The sequence below is a fragment of the Trametes versicolor genome, assembly GCF_000271585.1.
Source record: "Trametes versicolor FP-101664 SS1 unplaced genomic scaffold TRAVEscaffold_11, whole genome shotgun sequence".
NCBI classification, from domain to species: domain Eukaryota; kingdom Fungi; phylum Basidiomycota; class Agaricomycetes; order Polyporales; family Polyporaceae; genus Trametes; species Trametes versicolor.
In genome coordinates, this window is record NW_007360331.1 from 860,079 (window position 1) to 879,475 (window position 19,397).

The 19,397-nt window shown below is 58.8% G+C and overlaps 7 protein-coding genes across 7 annotated transcripts; 2 read left to right on the top strand and 5 right to left on the bottom strand.

Annotated features, from left to right (window-relative positions):
• Positions 1–1,893: 1,893 nt before the first annotated feature.
• Positions 1,894–8,547, bottom strand: TRAVEDRAFT_132023 (uncharacterized protein; the record flags this gene model as incomplete). Its single annotated transcript, XM_008044818.1, has 11 exons — positions 1,894–2,124; positions 2,181–2,334; positions 2,385–2,502; positions 2,557–2,682; positions 2,741–2,797; positions 2,854–2,988; positions 3,052–3,845; positions 3,900–4,564; positions 4,636–5,115; positions 5,177–5,984; positions 6,038–8,547. 11 exons carry the CDS (start codon positions 8,545–8,547, stop codon positions 1,894–1,896), a joined length of 6,078 nt encoding a protein of 2,025 aa, XP_008043009.1.
• Positions 8,548–8,837: 290 nt separating this feature from the next.
• On the bottom strand, positions 8,838–9,371 carry TRAVEDRAFT_132992 (uncharacterized protein; the record flags this gene model as incomplete). The annotated part of the gene is made up of 1 exon (XM_008044819.1): positions 8,838–9,371. One exon carries the CDS (start codon positions 9,369–9,371, stop codon positions 8,838–8,840), a length of 534 nt encoding a protein of 177 aa, XP_008043010.1.
• A 991-nt stretch (positions 9,372–10,362) lies between these two features.
• On the top strand, positions 10,363–12,686 carry TRAVEDRAFT_23297 (uncharacterized protein; the record flags this gene model as incomplete). Its single annotated transcript, XM_008044365.1, has 4 exons — positions 10,363–10,461; positions 10,608–11,095; positions 11,145–11,391; positions 11,442–12,686. The coding sequence occupies 4 exons, from the start codon at positions 10,363–10,365 to the stop codon at positions 12,684–12,686; spliced, it is 2,079 nt and encodes a 692-aa protein (XP_008042556.1).
• Positions 12,687–13,162: 476 nt separating this feature from the next.
• Positions 13,163–13,351, bottom strand: TRAVEDRAFT_102921 (uncharacterized protein; the record flags this gene model as incomplete). The annotated part of the gene is made up of 1 exon (XM_008044820.1): positions 13,163–13,351. A coding segment is annotated over one exon (189 nt), but the record flags the coding sequence as incomplete, so codon positions are not given.
• Positions 13,352–13,581: 230 nt separating this feature from the next.
• Positions 13,582–15,793, bottom strand: TRAVEDRAFT_154033 (T-complex protein 1). The gene is made up of 8 exons (XM_008044821.1): positions 15,696–15,793; positions 15,550–15,640; positions 15,352–15,488; positions 15,152–15,296; positions 14,843–15,097; positions 14,638–14,786; positions 13,915–14,586; positions 13,582–13,861 (listed from the first exon to the last, which is right to left on the bottom strand). The coding sequence occupies exons 1-8, from the start codon at positions 15,750–15,752 to the stop codon at positions 13,673–13,675; spliced, it is 1,695 nt and encodes a 564-aa protein (XP_008043012.1). The 5' UTR covers positions 15,753–15,793; the 3' UTR covers positions 13,582–13,672.
• A 488-nt stretch (positions 15,794–16,281) lies between these two features.
• TRAVEDRAFT_60584 (uncharacterized protein) lies at positions 16,282–17,805 on the top strand (the record flags this gene model as incomplete). The annotated part of the gene is made up of 5 exons (XM_008044822.1): positions 16,282–16,422; positions 16,491–16,821; positions 16,894–17,066; positions 17,126–17,267; positions 17,332–17,805. The coding sequence occupies 5 exons, from the start codon at positions 16,282–16,284 to the stop codon at positions 17,802–17,804; spliced, it is 1,260 nt and encodes a 419-aa protein (XP_008043013.1).
• A 550-nt stretch (positions 17,806–18,355) lies between these two features.
• On the bottom strand, positions 18,356–19,204 carry TRAVEDRAFT_31245 (uncharacterized protein). Its single transcript, XM_008044432.1, has 3 exons — positions 18,874–19,204; positions 18,795–18,810; positions 18,356–18,725 (listed from the first exon to the last, which is right to left on the bottom strand). Exon 1 carries the CDS (start codon positions 19,197–19,199, stop codon positions 18,876–18,878), a length of 324 nt encoding a protein of 107 aa, XP_008042623.1. The 5' UTR covers positions 19,200–19,204; the 3' UTR covers positions 18,356–18,725; positions 18,795–18,810; positions 18,874–18,875.
• Between the last annotated feature and the right edge of the window lie 193 nt (positions 19,205–19,397).

Consider the following 19,397-nt stretch of genomic DNA (forward strand, 5'->3'; position numbering starts at 1 on the left):
CCTTCCCGATGCTAGAAGCATGAGGCCGCAATATGCGCGAAGTCATTCAGGACATTCAAGAGAAGCGCGTCGACGTCGCAAGGGTGTGTAATCACGCCTGCGACGTCGAGGTGGCCTATGCGTTCACGCTTTAAGCTGCACGGCTCAGAATGCGTCGCGCATCGCAAACACCAGAACAACAGGCCTTCGCCGAGCGGAGGCATTTGCGCCGTAACCCGTCGACAGCCCCCGCCGAACGACAAGTTTCATTCGCCGAGAGACTCTTCCCTCGCCGACAGTTACTTTCGTCGTCGAGCGACCTTTCCCTCCTTGAGCGTTTCACTCGCAGAGGAACTGTCCGGCGAACTTTCCGACAGCGCGCACTGCGGCCGTCGGTGAGTACGCCGGTGTCCGTTTCTCCTGCATGCATCTTATCCAGACGCTCCATATTCCTTGCAGAACGTGAAGGCGAGCGTTTCGCTCAATTATCAGAGCCGTTCCTCTAGGGCGACCGCGGGGAACGACTCGTACAACGCTGAGCCAACCATTCTGCACCATAGGCGCAAGAACATGATACGATAGCAATATCGTCTCTCGGACACTCCCTACGGGCCAACGACTGCGATGCTATTGCAGTGGAGGCGATACCAGACGACTCGGACACCGGTTCCCTTCGGCGTGCGACGTCACAGATGGGCGGGTATCGGGGTACCGCCGGCGAGAGGTTCGGCGGGCGTTGCTCGTGCAAGCGTGCTGTAAATTCGCAGCCCCCCGCCGAGCCGCTCGTTCCGAGACGCAACATGGGACATAACCCGATATTGCATGGTTTCTGCCCGCGCCTTCATTTGACCGACAGCAAGCTTCCAGCCTCGATAGAGCTTTTTGTCCAGGGCTCGCGAGCGCTCGTCGGAAACCCTTCCAGCGTATGCATTGTACACATTGTACGGGAGCTACATCGAAACTTCGATGACTGCTCGGCGAAGCTCTCAGGGCGGAAGGCGGCCGAGAACGACTGCTTCGCGTAGCAAATCGCGAGCTCGGACGTGCCCACTACTGCAGCACACGCGGATGAAGGGAGACGTGCGTCGTACCCGTCAACGTGTACCGGGGTAGTCGCATGAGCCGATCTCTGCCTGCTACCCTGCATCATGCCGGGGTGCCAGGAAAGCTACGGAGCACGCAAAGTGCTGCCGCGGACGAGCCACATGCTTTCTCGTCGAACCGTGTGACCCGCCGTTTCGAAAGGCTTCAACTACGGGGGCCTCACAGAGGACTGTCTCTGAGGCCGAAGTAGGACAGGGAGGTGCCTTGGATTATACCACAGGGTGGAGAGCCTAGGATTATACCACAGGGTGGAGAGCCTAGGATTATACCACAGGCGAACGAACATGCGCGTTCGATACCAACCTGCGGAGGCGTCGAAGAGGGTATTTATACAGGTCAAATTAGAGTTTCGGGTCGCTGAGGGGACGGCCGCAGACGCCGTCAGCGTTACGGCTCATGGCCGCGCAAAATCCGCCCCCAGACGATGCGAATCGACATCCCGGAGTCCCGGATACGGGAGCTCGGAGCACGGTAGAGGGGAGGAGACTAAGAAAACATTTTGTATAATCACAAACAGGGAAAGGCTCAAAGGCGGGGTAGGTAAGTAGCACGGATGGGTTTGCATTATAGTTGCCACCAGCAAGGGCGTCGCCCCATCACCCGAAGTCCGTCATCTTCTCTGCCCTGCTGTACGTGGTACTTGCGGATATCATAGACGGAGCCATACACTACAAATGGGAGCAAGGAGGGACTGTTCTGCTGACGTCAGGGCTGCACAAAGGGAGAGGAAAGGTAGCGAGCACGCCAAGGTATGGGGAACATAAGGTATGATACTCCGGAGCCCACGTGAGGGGATGCAGAAGAAGGCGGTTAAGGCATGTTGAAGGACAGCGACGCCGGGCTCCCGAGGTTGATATTGAGCACGGGCGGTTCGGATGGGAGTTTGGGCGGGAGCTCATCGACGGAATCCCGGAAGAGATCCTCTTCCTCTTCGTCCTCTTCCAGAATGGGCTCGTCGAAGTCGCACTCCTCAGCCTCTTGCTCCGCATCCGCGTCTGCATCTTGCTCCTGCTCGATGTCGTTGTCGAAGATGACATGGAACTGCCAGAACGTTGAATCAGCGTCGTACTGGACTTAATATGGGATCCAAGACTTACGTGGGCTATGAGCATCTTCGTAACGCGGTGACCAGCCGCCATGTTCGAGAAGAACGTGCCGACATCGCTGTTTGTTGAGCGCAGTAGATTTGGGCTGAATACGGTGGCGAGCGACTCGGTCGTCATCTGGTTGCTCTCCTCGTAGTCGGTCACCCTAAGGAGCAAGGTCAGAATGATTACACAGCTCCCGTAAGTACGGCGTACCTCTCGAGGTGCTCAACGATGCGCTTGAGAAGGTCGAAGTTGGCCCCCGGAAGGGTGTGGACGATCTCCCGCACGTTCGCGACCTTCGTCTGTAAGTCAACGTCATCGCGCCCGGTAGCTGTGAAGCATGGATGAGCGTGGTGCATCAGGATGTCTGAGGAACGCTACGTACCAGCCGCATTCAGGATAGCGCCGTAAGTATCCGCAGGGAACAGTCCCCCCGGTAACACACGGAACCAGGATTTGATGAGGTCGCAGACAGCATGGATATCGGTAAGCTCAGAGATGGGCCATTCGCCTGCAGCCGACAGTCTGAGTGAGGACTTGACAGCGACATCTGCAGTATAGGTACTTACCTCGGTTCAAGGCGTCCCTCAAAGTGTTCACCTCCGAGTGAGCACCGGCGATGCGGTCTAGGGCGGACGGCTGATGAGCATCACTTGGATACGTTAACGGAAAAAGGACGCACAAATGCCGACTTCGGTGAGACCGCGTTGCTCGACTTCGTTGATCAGTCGCTCCAAGACAGCAGGAACGGTGCCGGCCGGCACTTCGTCCTCGGGACACTCCCGCTGGAGCAGGAAGTCCAACTCTACACCAAACACTGTACACAGAAGGTCACTCAGCAACTTTCCGGAGATTCCATGCCGTCTATCCATTCACTCACCAGCATATGGGTCGCGTGTCGCTACGGCGGGTTTCGTCAACAAATGCTCCGCGAGCTGCGGCTTTGTGTTCTGCCCAAGGTAGGTCAGGCGCCGCTTCGCGGTCATCTTCGACACGCGCTCGATCGTCTCCGTCCACTTCTTCATCTCCTGCTGGCTCGCCGCCTGCAGCAAGTAATGGCCACCGTCTTCGGAGTCGATCTGGAACACGAACGAGCGTTCGTTGTTGATGAAGTGCGCAACGCGTGCGCCGACAACACTCAGCACGAGCGATGGCTTGTGTGATGGCGCAAAGTCGAGCTCGGCCGGGGTCCACCGCTTCGCGGGGCTTCCCGACATCGTGTCGGACGTAAAGGCGCTCGAGATGGGGCGCATGAACTGGAAGAAGGCGGAGGACATGCTCTTCTTGTTCCGATGCTGTTTAGGCATCACGGGGTTCTGCCGCCGCTGGTGCATGGCCTTGTTAAGCTGTTCTTCCCGCCGGTCATTCTTGAGCTGTTCTTGGCGCTTTTCCTTGCTGAGGCGGTCGCGCCACACGCGATCGCGGCGGTTCTTCTCCTGTTGTTGAGCGACGAGCATCTGAAACGGCCGCTGGGCCCTCTTCGACGGGGTAACGCTGGCTTGTCCAGACTCGCGATAGGCGTCTTCACGGATGGTGCGCATGTCGAAGTGGACTGTTCCGAGTTCCTTCTCCATGTTGTTCAGGCGTTCGAAATCGCGCCTATCGTTCTCGCGGCGACGTTGCCTCCGGCCGGCCGCTGCGCCAGACACGCTCGTGAGTAATGTTTGCAATGTCCTGATGAAGCGTGTGAGCAATGCGTAATGCTATCCCCGGCTGTTTCGACCCTACCGTCGCTTCTCGAAGTTGACGAGCGTGACCGGTTCCACGGCAGGCGCCTCCAAGACGTCTGGTAAGCTTATGATCTCCAGCACCTTCTCCATGAGCCAACCGATATCGGGAGCGAGGGTTCCTCGAGACGACAATGACTGCAGGACAGGCCTCGCCAGGTACGCTGCGAGTGTGTCGCATCCACTTCCGCGATTCACAGCAACACCTAGCCACGCTCGTTGGTATGAGCGGCTCTCGATGCTAAGCACGGCGGAGGTAAGCATCGATTCGACGAACGACCGAACGCATGGGAGCTCGGTGGAGAGCACGTCCGCATTCTCGATGTCGGCGTTGCGACGGCGGCAGACCTCGATCGCACGAAGCATGAGTTCCATTCGTTGCTGACGCGCCTGGATGCCGATCCTAAGCGCGACGAGTTTCGAGACAAGCCATTTCCGCAAGATGCCGAATGCGCGGATGCAGCTCCGCACAGCAGGTGGGAGGAGGCGATAGAGGTTGTCCTGGGCGAGCTCGGAGATGAGCGCGGAGGGCTCGACTTCGAGGATGTATGAGCTCATCGACTGGATCTCGACCTCGTCCGCGATGGAGCTCGGATCACGCGCAAGGAACCAGCCCGTGCGGTCCGCCGACTGCACCTCGAACAGGTCCGCGGTTACGAAGAGGTCCTGGATGAGCGGGAATCTGTCAGATAGCCATCTTACGGGCAATACGCGAGGGGTTTCTCCGCATTACGCACCTCCTGTGTGACGTTGCGCAGCGTCGCGGACGCCATGGAGTTGAGGTTGTTCACCAGTTCCTCGGCGTCCAGCTGGTCGATATCGGGCAAGTCCGACCCATAGCTGATGGCGCCCAGCCCGTCAGGTGTACTCTCTGGCGCGGCGGGTGTGCGTGGGATGGGTCGCAACGTCTGCGAGAGGAACGACATGTGTAACGTCTTCCGCGCTAGGTCGAGCGCTTTCAATGCCTGACAAACTTCCGAATCTGCATCCGATGCTGCGGACTCGAGCGGCTTGTGCTCGGTAGGCTGAGTAAGGAATGCGAGGAATGCATCATACAGTCCGGCGTCGTCAAGTGCGTCCTGCGCTCCTCCACCTTGCGCGACCCACTCGCCCATGATCTCCAGCACCTCCATTCGGAGTCGGACGGTGTGCGAAATCTCGTCAGACGTCAGCGGGCGGCCGGCTTGATGGGCGCCAACGTATCGCTTCCGTAGAAGCTGACGACGAAGAACACGTTTGAGCGCAAGCTGCGAGCATTCCATCATTGCGGCCACGTACCTCAAATAGGACCTGGGGCTTTAAAAAGCTCCGGAAGTTGTTCCACCACACCTGTGAAAAGTCATCCATGTCCACCCGCACCTCCCTGGTCTTCCTGTCCGTGAGAGGCATCTCCCCGTTATCGTCGGCGACCGATACCGACACGCCCTGAAGGCCGTGCACCAAGACGTCGACAAGGCGGTCCAATGTTCCGGCTTGCACGACGACACGTAGGGGCCTCTCCGATGTGACTTCCGACGCGACCAGACTCGTCCGTTGGGACATAGACGGAAGTGAGTTTCTTCGGGCCATACTCGACTTCCGTTCGGAACCATGGCCATGCGAAGAGCCTGGAGTCACCCGAATGGAAGGATTACGGCTGAAAGATCTTTCCAGGCTAGGCGTGTCCGGGGCTGCCGAACTTGGCGGGCGAGAAGGCGCACGAGACGCTGGTCGGGATGAAGGTACGGCATCACCCCCAGGTTGCACGAGCAGCAGCAGCTCGCCACTATACACCGGTATCACTGTCCCTCCCAGATCGAAGCCACCAAGCTTGGGCCGCTCACTCTGCGAGGTCCTCTCGCCATCTAGGTGGGACCGCAGATCACGGATATCCTGGATATTGAGCCCCGACGAGTTACTCTCAAGCCGACCTCGCATAATTTGAGAACGGTTGACGAAGGAAACGGCCGGCAACGGCTCGGGGAAGAGAAGCGCAGCCAGAGGATGGATGGACGGTTGTTGGGACATCCGCGACCAGAAGTACGGTTCGAAAATGCCCCTCCGGCGCGGCTCGGCGGCGGAGGAGAGCGACATGAACTGTTCCGTTCTAGAAGAGACAGTTAGGCTTCGTTAACGTGTGCAAGACCCGAAGAGACGAACCTCAAGAACTTGGCTGCGAGGCCTCGGCCGTCGCCCTCGAACGCAAGTGCTTGCCAATGCTTCGCGAGCACGTCCACACCTGGGAACTCGGCTGCACTCCCGAGATCGGCTCTCTTCGTACACAACGCGAATGTAGTCCGCACAGCATTGAACTGTTCCCGCACGTCTCGCAGGTACCGGACCACCCATTCGTCGCCATCGCCACTCCTTGCCTTCTCCAATGCAGCGCGGATCTCGCGCTGCGCGTCGCCCACCCACGGATATGCCAAAGAAGCCGTGGTAGTCGGTTGGTCGCCGCGCACGAGGATCTGGACCCAGCATTGCACGATGGACAGGGCTTCGGGATCGACTCGCTTCCATACCTTGTCCAGCCGCGCGATCGGTCGAGCACATAACGCAGCCATGATGGCACGCCATGAGCAGTCGTCACCCGTCCGACGAGCGAGCTCTCCAACGCGGGTCCATGCCGAAATGACGTCGGACCGGGTATGCGTGCGGGAGGTTGGTCGGTCGTGATGCAATTGAGCGGACGCGCCATGGCTGTTGCTTGTGGGCTCTGGGACGAGCACCTGGATCAGCACCAGGCGTGTCAACCAGTGCGGTCGGTCGTCAGATCCCGTGAATGGTATAATAGCTTGGTGAGCCGGCGCGGAAGAGCCAGCCTCCTGCAAACCAGGACCGAGTACGTAGTCGGCAGTGAAGTTGTCTGGGACCTCTTGGAGCGAAGCACGCTGTGCGACAAATAGAGAACGTGCTAGAAGAGCGGGATCAAGGCTGAGCAAGACATCGCGCGAAAGACCCTCCTCCTCGAGCGCCATGCGCAGAGCTTCTGGCGAGAGAGACGAGGCATTGGAAGGAAGTGGCGGCGACGATCCGGCCTTCTGTGGGGAGGCTTCGTTGTAAGCTTCGGTGATAGACTGCATCCTCCCTTGGCCTGGCCGGGGAGAGAAGGCGCCCAGATCGGGAGAGGATTCTTCAGCCCCAGACGACGGCGGTAGGAGCGGCGAGGGGGTGTGCATTGCCGTCATCGAAATCGACGCGGGAAGACCGCCGACCTTCGATACGTCGGGGGAGAAATTGGGAATCGCCTCCTGCTGCCAGGCGTCCCACGCCTGGTGGTTCTCCGCGCTGCCATGGTAGTCGATGTACCGTGCGGCAAGCCACTCTACTCGCCGTATCTCTTCTAGGTTCGTGTCTTCATCCGCGCCATTCAACAGGGTCGTGCAACACCGCAGGAGCTCTGCCTCGAACACTGCTTTGCCTATCAAAGAGGGCAAACTCAGCACGATATCGGCCGCAAACTCGCGCCATTCAGGCCTATATCGAGACGCTTCCGGAGGGTCCTCCTGTCCCACACCATCCTCACCCGAACGATCTGCGGGCGCGACGAAAGTGGTCGCGAAGACCGCTTCGTGGACCAACGCTTCGGCCGTTCCCTTCTCCACCTCCGCGCCACCGAGGACGAGAGCGGGGTGCCTGCCGCGTCCCCAGTAGGCTCTTCGCCGGCGCATATCGTCCCTTTCCTTACCCTTCCCGCCTCCACGCCCGCCCATGTCCATCTCCGAGTCGTGCAGGTCCACTTCCGCCTCAAGCTCTCCTGCGCCCTCGCCCTCAAGGACGGCAACAAGCTCCGTAGGGAAGAGCTCCTTGATCGCGGCACTCCGATCCCCAGGCGGCTTGTAGAAGTACAGCTTCGACCCTTTCAGTACGAGCTTGAATGGCTTCCAGCCCTTCACTAGTACTGCCGGGGCCCCGCCCGCCATATACGCGTGGTGCGCGCGAGTATTGAGCATCGCGGGCGAGAAGTCCGTCATGCGGTTAATGAAGCCGGACTGGTACACCATCTGTGACGTGCGGTTCTCGCTTTTGCTGTCTCCCGTCTCCGGCTCGATGATCGTGGGGGGTGCGAGCAAAGTCGGCGACGACGGTCCCTGGCCGAGGATCCCGTCTGGCATGAATATTGCGGACGGCGAGAGTTTCGCGTGCGCGCCGCCCGCGCCGAAACCGAACGGAAACGGCGAACGGGACGAGGAGCCGCTCCCAACGGAACCCTTGTCGCGTTCCGGGTCTCTCGATTCCGAAGAGGCAGAGCCTTTGCGTTGCGGGCTAGGTGGCATGAGATTGGATTTCTGAGCAGACAGCTTCGAGGGCAAGCGCGGCGTAAACGAGTGTGAGCGTGAGTGAACGTGGGAGGACGTCGAGGACGCGGGCGTAAGTGGCGGCGTGATAGGCGAGGGGTTCGAGGAAGGCGGCCCGAGACGCGTGTTCTTGGGTGGAGACGTGGAGATGTCGCCGGAGATTACGGGGAACGGATAATTGGTGTTGAGGGACGAGGCGGAGGGAGAGGGGATGGGCGACGGTGAGGCTATACTGCTGCTGACGCTATCGCTACGGTACGTCTTGATCTTCTGGTGCAGAGATGTGTCTATCGGCGTGAGCGCGGGAGAGGATGCGGAAGCAGATAGTTGTCCCAAATCGTCTGCGGACTTGGACCACGCTTTACGCGACATGTTGCGCAGATCACCCAGGCCGCGAGAGAAACTCAGTGGAGGCGGGGATGATGGCGTCCGGTTTGCGTAAGGTCGTGAATCCGGCATGGCGGATGTCGTCCTGGCAAGGGAGAGATCCACCACTGACCTGAGAAGAACTGTTAACATCCGCATACATATACAATTGAAGCCATTCAACATTCACAGAAAGCTGAACGCAGAAGGGGAGACAGCACTTCAGAAATGTACCTCCACCGATGCGAGCAAAGCCCTCCACGTCCGCAGGAATACAGCTCCATCACACAGCACGATCACGGCCAAGTTGCCATAGGGCTTCTTGTGGCACAGAACGGCTCTGTAACCAGTGGTGCAGATCCCATCATGGCCCGTGTTATGTTGCAGATATGATATCCTGGACGCGCAGGGAAGTTTTGGAGGGAACGACACCAGCACGCATGGATAATGGGAAATTTCTCCAGACAGATAGTGAGAACAAAAAGTATATGCACACACCTGCTTGCGCCAGCCAATCCTCCTCTATCAGGTGGTAACAAGCTGTCCACGATAGGCCTCGGGTCGGTCGGATGCGAGATCTTGTGTTTACGCGTCGAACTAGTGCTCGATCGCGGCTCTGAAGAGCTCACTGATGTGCGTCCGACGCCTCCTGAGTTCGAGCGATTGAACCATTTCGTGGGTTTGGTGAAAAGTTGCGTAAACCCGTTCGAGGGGGATGCGGACCGCGCGGTGCCGCCGCTCAGGTAACTTGCCGGGGAGGACGGCGAAGTGGTAATCGCCTCTGCAGGACTCAAGGAGTTCTGGTGTTGTGCTCCGCGCCGAGGAGCCATGCGATAGAGGAAGGTGCTGAAGGAGCGGAGGTGGTGGCGAGAGAGAAGCTACGCGCCGAGAAGGAGTGGAGAGGTTCAGCAACTTTGGTGTTCGTTTCGATGATCGTGGGTATGTTTCTGGATCTTCGTTGCGTGCACCAGAGAGAGATTCTAGACCGCAAAGCCTACCCTGCGGCCTGAAGAAGGAGGAGTAGGTGGAAGGAAGAGATTGAAGCACTTCGCCAGCGACGCGACGGTATATCTATATATGGTAAGTCTCGTCAATTCAGTTGTGGCCACAACGCATGTTCTGAGCTTTTACCTGTGTATTTTGCGTAATAAAAGACAGCAAGGTACTTGTACAGTAGACGGCGGTTATGAGGAGAATAATCACGGCGTTGAGTCAGGAGCAAAGCGAGGCTCAGTGAGCAACGTTAGAGGTCGTTAGCCGTGGGAACCACCTGCCATAAACGGAACTCGAGACTTAGGCGTCGTCTCAATATTCGTCTCCTCCTCCTCCTTCCTCCTCCTCCTTCTCCAAACACTTCCTCCTTGTGAGGTTTCGCCACCCTCTGAGCAGATATTTCAGCGTCGTGATATTCTGGTACCTGCAACGCAATATTCGTTCTGGGAAGTTCGGCGCGTGCCGAAGGTGTTTCGGACCAATCACGGTCCGAGTGCATCTTGTCCTCGACCCGCGACGAGGACAAGGCTCTCTCCCACAAACTACCTCGCCTTCTTCTTTCGCTTTGTTTTCTGGCAGCTAGAAGTCTTCCTACCAGGGCATAAATCAGCTAGGAAACCGTGGTGAGCCCGGGCATGTCTGCGAACCGCACCGAACAGGACGACACCTCTCCGGACATGATCTCACTCGCTACTCTACCCTACGACCTGCTTCTGAACATTGCGCGACATCTAGAACTGCATGAGATACATGCACTTCAGCTGGTGAGTCTTTCCGTTTAACCACCCCCCTTGTCCGCTGCGATTTGTCTAGGGAGTATTGGCAGTCATGCCCCAGCACTGGCAAACGCTCCTCTGGCTCCCTATCTCTGTCTCTGTTCCCTTGCTATGCGTGCCCATGGCCAAAGCGATCAAGAACGTCGCAATCGTGCGCACGGTCGAGATCGGGCGAAGATGTTCATTCGTCCCCGCTTTACGCGCGAGAGCCGTACCTGCGAGGCCTTCCCTACCCCTCCCACTCCCGAGCGCACCGGAATGGTTAGAACGCAAGCTCACCTCAATTGGCCTCATTAGAGCTGCAAAGCGCTGCACGGCTTCACCACCACGCGGCCTGTGTACCGAAACCTTGCGACAGCTCTCCTCAAGCGCTGTCGCGCGCTCCCGCTCCATGGCTTCCAACGCCTATCGGACCTTACAGACGAGCAACTTGTCCACGCCGTCAATCATGCAACCCGATTAGAGACCGCGTGGCTGACCCGCGGCCCGCGCCCCTCGTCATCATCCCCGTACTTCAATACCGCCGAAGGTTCTACAACAGGAAACCGGAGTTGGTACAAGATCATCAGCGCACCGCCGAACGAGGAGGTCGACTGGCTGTCACCAATCACTTCGAGCTACAGTCTGTGCGCAACAAAAAGCGGCAAGGTGGTGTGCTGGGACGTGCACCGGGATGAATGCCTTGCAGAATGGGACCCGCAAGAGCGCTGGGAGCTCTGGAAGTGCCGTGTCGAATTTGACATCCGGACGGTGTTCTTCACGATGGCCAAGATTCTGCAGCGGTCGTGAGTGCTTCTATCTGCGCGTGTAGGGTGGGGCTGAGCGTAGCGTCAGATTGGACGACCGAGTGATGGAGTTTGTACTCATGAAGCTCGAGTTTCCTGACAAGGGCGAGCCGATTTTCTCTGAACTCGCAATGTTCAAGACGATTGGTGTGGTCATGAACGTCTTCCTGCTGGACCCCTCGTCATGTCTGCTCTCTGCATTCGTGTGGGTCGCGAGCTCGAACACGATCGGCCTTTACGCTCTGCTCGACTGGAGGAAGGAGGAGTACGTCTTCATCGACACCGGGATCGAATGCGTGCGTCTTTATTCTTATCCCTTGCAATACGTACTGACCCACCTCAATAGTCTATGTCCTCGAACTGGTCATGCATCCTATACCAAGAGCAAATTGTGATACACTCCGAAGAGAGCGACGTTGCACATCAGTACTTTTACCCGATCTCGGTGCTTCAGCAGTACGCGCGGCCGTCGACCTCGTCCGCTACCTTCGTCCCCAACATCTCCCAGCGGTTGCGGCCGGTGACAACGATGTCGGCTCCGTTCATCTTCCCTCCTCTGACCCGGTCGGTTTCACCTGCAAGCGCTCGGGACGAGGAACAGGGACCACAGCTCAACGGCCACGTCGTCGTGGACGCACCTGTGGAGACAAATGGGGTCGATGAGGACCCGCATCCTCCCGCACACGAGGACGGAGAGGAAAATGCGGACGGCGATGCGGACGGTGAGGACGACACAGGCTCCGGCACCGTCGCGGACGGGAACCCGTTCCCATATCCACCCTGGTACCCCGAGAGCGCGCACTTTGTGCGGCAGTGGTGGCCGACGCTCGCGTCTGTCCCACGACTCAGCTGCACGGTCGTGCTCCTTGCGGACCACGAGCCCGACACGCACCGGACACGCTACGTGCTCGCGCAGCACTACTTCAAGGTTCCGCTCATCGAGGCGGACGAGCTCGAACAGATGTCCGCTGCCGCCGCGCAAGCTGTCGAGGCTGCCCTAACGAACGGATCCGCTACCACCTCGGAAAACGGCTCTGCGGTCCCCACCGTGAAAGCTGGCAGCGTCGACGTCAGCAAGGGCGAGGGTTCAAGCCGCAGCGCCAGCACATCTTCGTCCGAGACCGGCGAGTGGAGCGGAACGGGGACGCCAGACTCACCCGCAAAACAACGCGGGGCCGAGTCGTCGATGATGCGCCTGTGGTACGTCAGCGAGCCGTTCGAGGTCGTGTGCGTGCTCGACGGCGTCGAGGACGACGACATGGACCCGGACGGGGGCGCGGACCGGCCGCGGCCGCTCATGGCGGTCGACTTCGGGCACGCGGTGTGGATCGAGTTCGCGTTCCCCCCAGAGGTGGACAACGAGGACAAGCGGCTGCGGTTCGTGACGTTCCCGCCGGTGACGAACGACCGCGACGCGATGGGGTACGGGCTGGGCGGGACGGCGGACTCGCTCGAGGGCATCGTACACACGCTGGAGGTGCCGGAGGAGCTCGACCTGGACGCGGTCGAGACGATCAACATCGACCAGTCGCAGGGCGCGATCATCATCTCCGTGCGCGACGGGAAGATCTTCATACTCTGTTACGAATAGCGACGAGGTCTCAGGACGACACTGGTTATGACTACGACACTCACGACCGAGGCCGAGGAGGGGCGCGGGGAGGAGATTGGGCTGCGGCTAGCTGGTGGATGGAGGGCAACGGGTATGTGTATCGGCTGCGACAGACTTGCAAGTAGAACAAATGTATCCGCTAAGTACGAGCGTGTATTACCAGCAATGAATGATACCCCACTCTTCTGCAGGCTTTACGTGCTATCGTGTTGAAGGACTCAGGCTGACCAATATTAGCTAGTAACTTGTATACCACCTCATCGTCCCATTACACGACATCTCCTTGATTTGTTATGATCGTATTGAATAGAATAGAAGTATAAGTAACATGTTCTAATGGCCAAGTTTCGGGTCATAAGTAAGCTGAAGTCACACAAAATGACTTGCTCGAACATAGAAAGTTAAACAACTGCCCCGGTGAATGCCATGGGGTTAGGGTTAGGACTACGGACAGACAAGAAAAAGGCCCGCCCAGCCCGAGGGCCGGAACGGGACAGGGAAATATTGAGACGGTGCATGAGCCGGAGCCCATACAAGCCGAAAGGATCCCCTGGGGACAAGGTCGCCGTGCTATGAGAGACCCCTACGGCCCAGGAACCCAGGTACGGGAAGGGGTCCGTGCCATCAAGGTAAGTATGAGTTGTTCGAGTGTCCAGGAGGAGCTTATGTACCGGAGGGTTGTGCGCACGGACCAGAAGCAATGTTTGGGACGTCGGGGCGTCGGGGTGCGTAGGAGGAGGGGATATCATGGAGACGCGATCGAACCTGCGCGGTCCTATTTCTCGACACATTCGCAGATTTTTCTCCCATATTCTTCGATTTAGCCTAGGATCGCAATCACGCCGCTGAAGTAGCAAGCAGTGCGATATGGAAAGCAAGCAGAAAAAACTGGCATTGTACAAGTGTATTACTCGTCTATACTTCGGTCGTACCCTAGCCTCCCCGGCTCACACGTACTCATACCACTAGTCCTCGTCCCAGTTACCCGCTTGTTGGGGCACCTTCGGGCCTCCTGCAGGCCTGCTCATGATGATGCTATCCACGGAGAGCACCGACGTCGCCGCCTCCGTCGCGAGTTTGATCGCCCACTGCTTCGCGGCGAGCGAGTCCAAGATTTCGTGCTCGACTGATGAGAGCGTCCCATCTGTCTCCGCCTGTTGCGCAATAGTGTCAGTACGGTCCATACCAGTGTGCCAGTAGCACTAACCTCAACGTCAACACCCCACGCCTCTCCGCCGGCGTTCTCGTGCTTCGCCCACAGTCGGCTGACGACCTCATTGCCCTCCGCGCCGCCAAGTGCGTTCTCCGCGAGCGTGCGCGGGATCGCTTCCAGCGCCTGCGCCCACCTCCGCACGCCGTGTTGCGCGAGGCCCTTCAGCCCGCTGCCGTACGCGTCTACACGCCTTGAGAGCTCGATCTCCGTCGCTCCTGCGCCCGGCACGAGCCGCGCGTCCTTGAGCAGCGCCTTGATCACGTTCACACCGTCGTCGACCGCACGCTCGAGGTCGTCCAGCCGGTTCTGCGTCGCGCCGCGCAGCACGATCGTCGCCGTGCGCGTGCGCTCCCCGCGGAAGTCGCCCGCCGCAGCCGGCTCGTAGTCCTCGTCGCCCTCGACGACCTGCCGGAGCACGGTGACGCGGTCGCCGCCGATCTCAATGGTCTCGAACACGTCGACGAACCCGGCCTCCTCGGGGGTGGGGGCGCCGACGCGCGCGAGCGGGGTCGCGTTTACGACGCGGCAGAGGCGGCGGAGGTCGAACTTGGAGAGCACCTTTACGACGGCGATGCCCATCCGGTTCAGGTAGTGCATCGCGAGCTCGCCGACCGACGTGCCCGCGATGATGACCTTCACGCCAGAGTCTGCGATCTCTTGGAAGATCTGCGGGGCCAAGAATGAGCGTGTTTTCAAAGGTCGGGAAGAAGCACAAACCTTTTCGAGATGCTTCTCCTCGCCGCTCGTAAAGTTGAGCATCTCATCCGCGCTCTTGATCAGCACGGTTCCCTTGGTCTCCGTTTGCGCAGTGTCCAGGGGGCAGGTGAAGACAGCGACCTTGCCCTTCTTGATCTGCTTGACGACACCTTGGGTAGTCCGACCGTCAGGCGGGCGTCATTGATATATATGTGTGAGAACATACCTTCGGGTTCCCTGCCGAATACCATTCCACGGACGACCGCGCTGCCGGAGAGGCTTCCGCCCATGATTTTTACGACGCGCACGTTATCGACGTTGAAGTTCTTGGGGTTTGAGGGCATGACGGTGAGTGCTGCCTCTGCAACAAGGCCCGCAAGCTGGTCCTCATATCCGTACTGCTTCGATGCGATCGCGGGCTTCAGCGCGGCGGCAAGTGCGGCCTTGGTGGGCGGGGAGGGAAGGGATGATGTTGACAGAGCTACACCAAGATTGAATGAGACGGCAGATATTTGCTAGGATCGGAAAGACGCACTCTCGAGTTCTGCCAGGGCTTTTGCGCTCGCAAGCTCGTACCCCTTGATGATCTCGCTAGGGTGCAGACCCATAATCAACAAGTGTTCCGCCTTCTTGAGCATCTCTCCCGCCAGGATCATAACAGTGTTCGTCGAGTCTCCCATCTAACGATGTCGCGCGCAATTAGTACATGCATACACCGAGCGGACGCGTACGCACCTCGGACTCCTGCGCCTGGGACGCCATCACGAGCAGCTTCGCCGCGGGGTGCACGACCTCGATCTCGCGGATGATCGTCGCCGCATCGGAGGTCACGAAGAGCTTGCCAATGTGGTTGATCACCAGCTTATTCCTGCCTGTGGATTTGCGCGAGTCGTTCGCCGGGTGAGATCTCGCGAGCAAGACATAGGCACGTACCGTTGGGACCGAAGCTCGTCCGCACGAGGTCCGAGAGCTCCGCGACGGCCTGGATGTTGCGCAAGACGGCATCTTCGAGGCCTTGCAGATGCTAGAAGACGCGTCGGACTTTCGCGTCCTTTCGCGGTATAAAATGGTCAACTAACCTTGTAGCCATCCTTGAAGAGCTGGAGGTTTTGCGCTTTTGGGACCTTCAAAGACATCCCGATGAAAGTGCGAGTTTGGGGAAAGGAATGTAAGCGGGAGGAGGTAGAGTACAAGATGCGCAGGATGCACTTCGTCGCGCCTGGGCGCTAACGAATCTCATTTACTAAGCGCCCGTTGTATGCGTACCCGAAACTCAAAGAAGCTTGCACGTTGCCTCTCGTCCTTCGTCTCGCTCTCCCATGTTCTCATCTAGGTTCCATAAACATCCTCACCGTCCCAGAATGTTATGCACCCGTTTTGTCCTTGACAGGCGTCGCACTGCGTATTTAACGGGCTGATATACTCGTGCAAACCCAACTCCGCGGCAACATTTTCCCGCAACAAAATATGCTCCGCGGACGGATCCGCTCCGCCACGGACTCGAGCTGCATGAAGACCGGCCATGGGTTGGAAGCACTCCTCATGGTCCTCACGCGGCCACCACGACCTCGAACTCAAGTACATTAAACTCAACTCTCTGCTGCCCTAATCAGCAGCGTAACTCCCCCCTTGAGAGGCTAGCCGATCCCCGCCTCGCGAATTGCGATGACTGTGACCATCCTCGAAGAGGAGCGTGAACACCAAACTCGTCCTGATGCGCCCCAAGCCGACCATAAAGCCACCGCCCGAGAGACATACCCCGACGGCGTGAATCCCGTCTTAGAGACGTCGCAATGGGCGATGAAGGCAAGCCCATAATCTGTCCTCTATCTCCCCTATGTCCTCCCGCTGATCATGCCGCCACCGTCCTACAGGAGATCGGCCTCGTCGGACTGCACGAAGACGGCGTCGCGTCCGCCGCGCGTTACATCCGCGCACAGATGCAGCGCGAGTCTTATACCCCCCGCACCTGGCGCACGCATCCGCTGCACCTCTGCCCGGCGGAGTCCGTCGCATGGGCTGCGCCGTCGACGCGCGCGTGCCTTGACTGGGTCTTCCTCATCTCCTCGCTCAACTTCAGCTTCTGGTCCGAGCGCGAGGGCACGCGCGGCCGTTACGGCGTCGAGTGGCGCGCGGGGTGGGACGCGGACTGTCCGACGGTGGTGCATACCGGGTACTGGTCGCTTGTGGCGGCTGTAGACAGAGGTGCGTGCGTGTGGCTAGCACGGAGAGAGGCAAAATGTCTAATGGGAGCGACTAACCGTTTCTGTGCTGCAGCGCTCGAGGAGGGCATAGCCATCACGGACCCGTCATTCTATGCGTCCGAGACGCTCTGTTCGGACGCGCTTATCGAGCATATATTCCGCGCCGCGCCACAGTCCGTTGAGCGCATACCGCTGCTCCGAGAACGTATCGCGGTCCTTCGTCAAAACGGCGCAATCTTGTGCGAGGTGCGTCAGAACTACGCATACAACGGCCCCGAAGGGATAGGACTGACTTCCCCATGTAGAAGTTTGGCGGCTCGTTTCATGGCTTCATGGACACTTTTCGCATACGCTATGAAGGCAGGGGCACCGCGCTTCAACTAGTCAAGATGGTCACGGAACACTTCCCGTCCTTCCGGGACGAATCGTCCTACCAAGGCCGGCGAGGTAGTTCAGCGCCTCGACTCTCATTCCGACATGATTTACTCACGATCGTTCGTCACGCCTACAGTGTACATCTGGAAGCGCGCGCAGATTCTCGTCGCCGAAGCATGGGCCGCATTCTACCCCGCCTCGCCCTCTATGCCGCATCCGCTCTTCCCCGCCGGCGCAGCGATCCACGAACTGACGATGTTCGCCGACTACCGCGTCCCACAGATCCTGCACCACCTCCGCATTCTGTCCTACCCGCCAGCGCTCGTGAAGTTTCTCAGCGCGCACGTCCCTCTCGCCCCGGGTAGCCCCGAAGAACTTGCAATTCGCACGGCGAGCATCGTAGCCGTCGAGCGAGTTCGTCAGGAGATCCTGCGCCAGGCCGAGGAGGACGAAGAGGGTAGCGGGGACGACGAGGACGTCAGCAGCGTGCTCATCGACTTCTACCTGTGGGATCTTGCGAAGCGTGCCGAGGGCGAGGCAGACGGCGTCGGGGGCGTCGAGACCGCGCCGATGCTGCCTATTCATCGTACACGGTCCATATGGTATTGATGTCGCGTCACAGGCGTTTTCTGCCTCCGACTCGAAGACAACATGTTTTTTTTGCTCACTCGTGTGCTTTTGAGCGCGGATGACATACACAACATATCGAACGCTCGAGCCCCGTGGCTTCGACATACGATAATCGACGACGATCGGTCCAAAGATAGGTTCTTCTCCCGGGAACTGACATAGACAGGCTTCTTTCTACGTATCCTGCCTACGTGTAGAACATTCCAGCGAGCGGAGTTTATGGCGCAGAATTTCACGCAAGGACTTCCCTTGACTGTCTACATGTCATTCTGCGACAGCTGCAAGCTGAACAGATCTATGTCGCAGTTACCTCTGGCACGCTACGATCGAAAGAAGCGGCGGTCTATTGCAGCACTATATAAGACGCGGCGTAACCTCGAGGCTTGACTTCGTCGTTCCGTCATCTCGCTTTCCACACCGGGCTCTATGGCTTCGCATTACCAGTTCCCGTCGACGGCAGGCTAGCATACGCGACGGCCGAGTGCACTTTGGCGACCCTGTGGGCGTTATGCTTCATGAAGGCACCCCGGAAGAAGCTCTAGCTCTGCTCTTCACGCACCCCAGAATGTCGCGACGGCGAAACGACCAACGGCATCCCTGACGCCTGGAAGAGCTACCCCAGCAGTTTGCTCGGCAACCGATGGAAGCTCGTGTCCTTTTGTTAGACTGCGCAGCGCACGCGGATTGAAGCCGACGATCACCCTAGTGTGTCGTCCCTCCTCGAGGCGCATCTTCGCGCACCAGCGTGCTCTCCCAAGCTCTGTCAGAATCTGATTGCGGAGTCAAGAACGAGTGAGTAACGCCAACTCCTCGTTCGTACGTCCCTTGAACGCGTCAGCCAAGCCCTTGCGAGCGCGAACTTGCAGCACGTTTGATGAACTACGGACTGCACGCGTCCGGCTGGAAAGAGGGATGTGGCTTGAGCCAGCTGAGGTGCGCGTCCCGCGGAGTCGTGCGTGTGATTCTCACCGGAGCCGGGAGGGTTCTGTCGGGGTACCGTCATGAGCGGAACGGTCAACATAACCGATTGCATTGCAAAATCACACACCTTCACTTGAACAACCTTGGAACAACCCCATCCATGCTCGGGGACGTAACGAGTGCATGCTCTGCGTATAGGATGTGTCCGAGGATGTCCACGACTCCACGTCGGCTGTCGGTCTCAGATGCGACCTTTTGCGCGCCGAGGGTACGCGTGCAGATCGTGGCCAAATCCTGGCCGCAAGGGTCGGACGAAGGTACCCCTGATATTGTCGAAGACGCGAAGTGCGTGCTTCCAGCGGAGGGGAAGCAAGGCGGCGTTTGTCCTTTCCGAGCTGGGTCGTGTACAGCGGCCGATCGTCCGTTGCACGATAACCCCAACTTTGCCGACATGCTCCCCACAGACAGCTGGCCAGGCCCCAGAATCCCAGATGTTTGTGGCGACCAGTCAGAGCGCATGACAAGGCGGGGACGGTCTTAGCACGACAGCATGGCCGGTGTCGATCAGGGCGCCCACTCGGAATGCCGAGTGTCTGCATCGACGCGGGCCTGTGTTTCTCTACGCTGCCGTCTGCAATTTTTACGAGTACC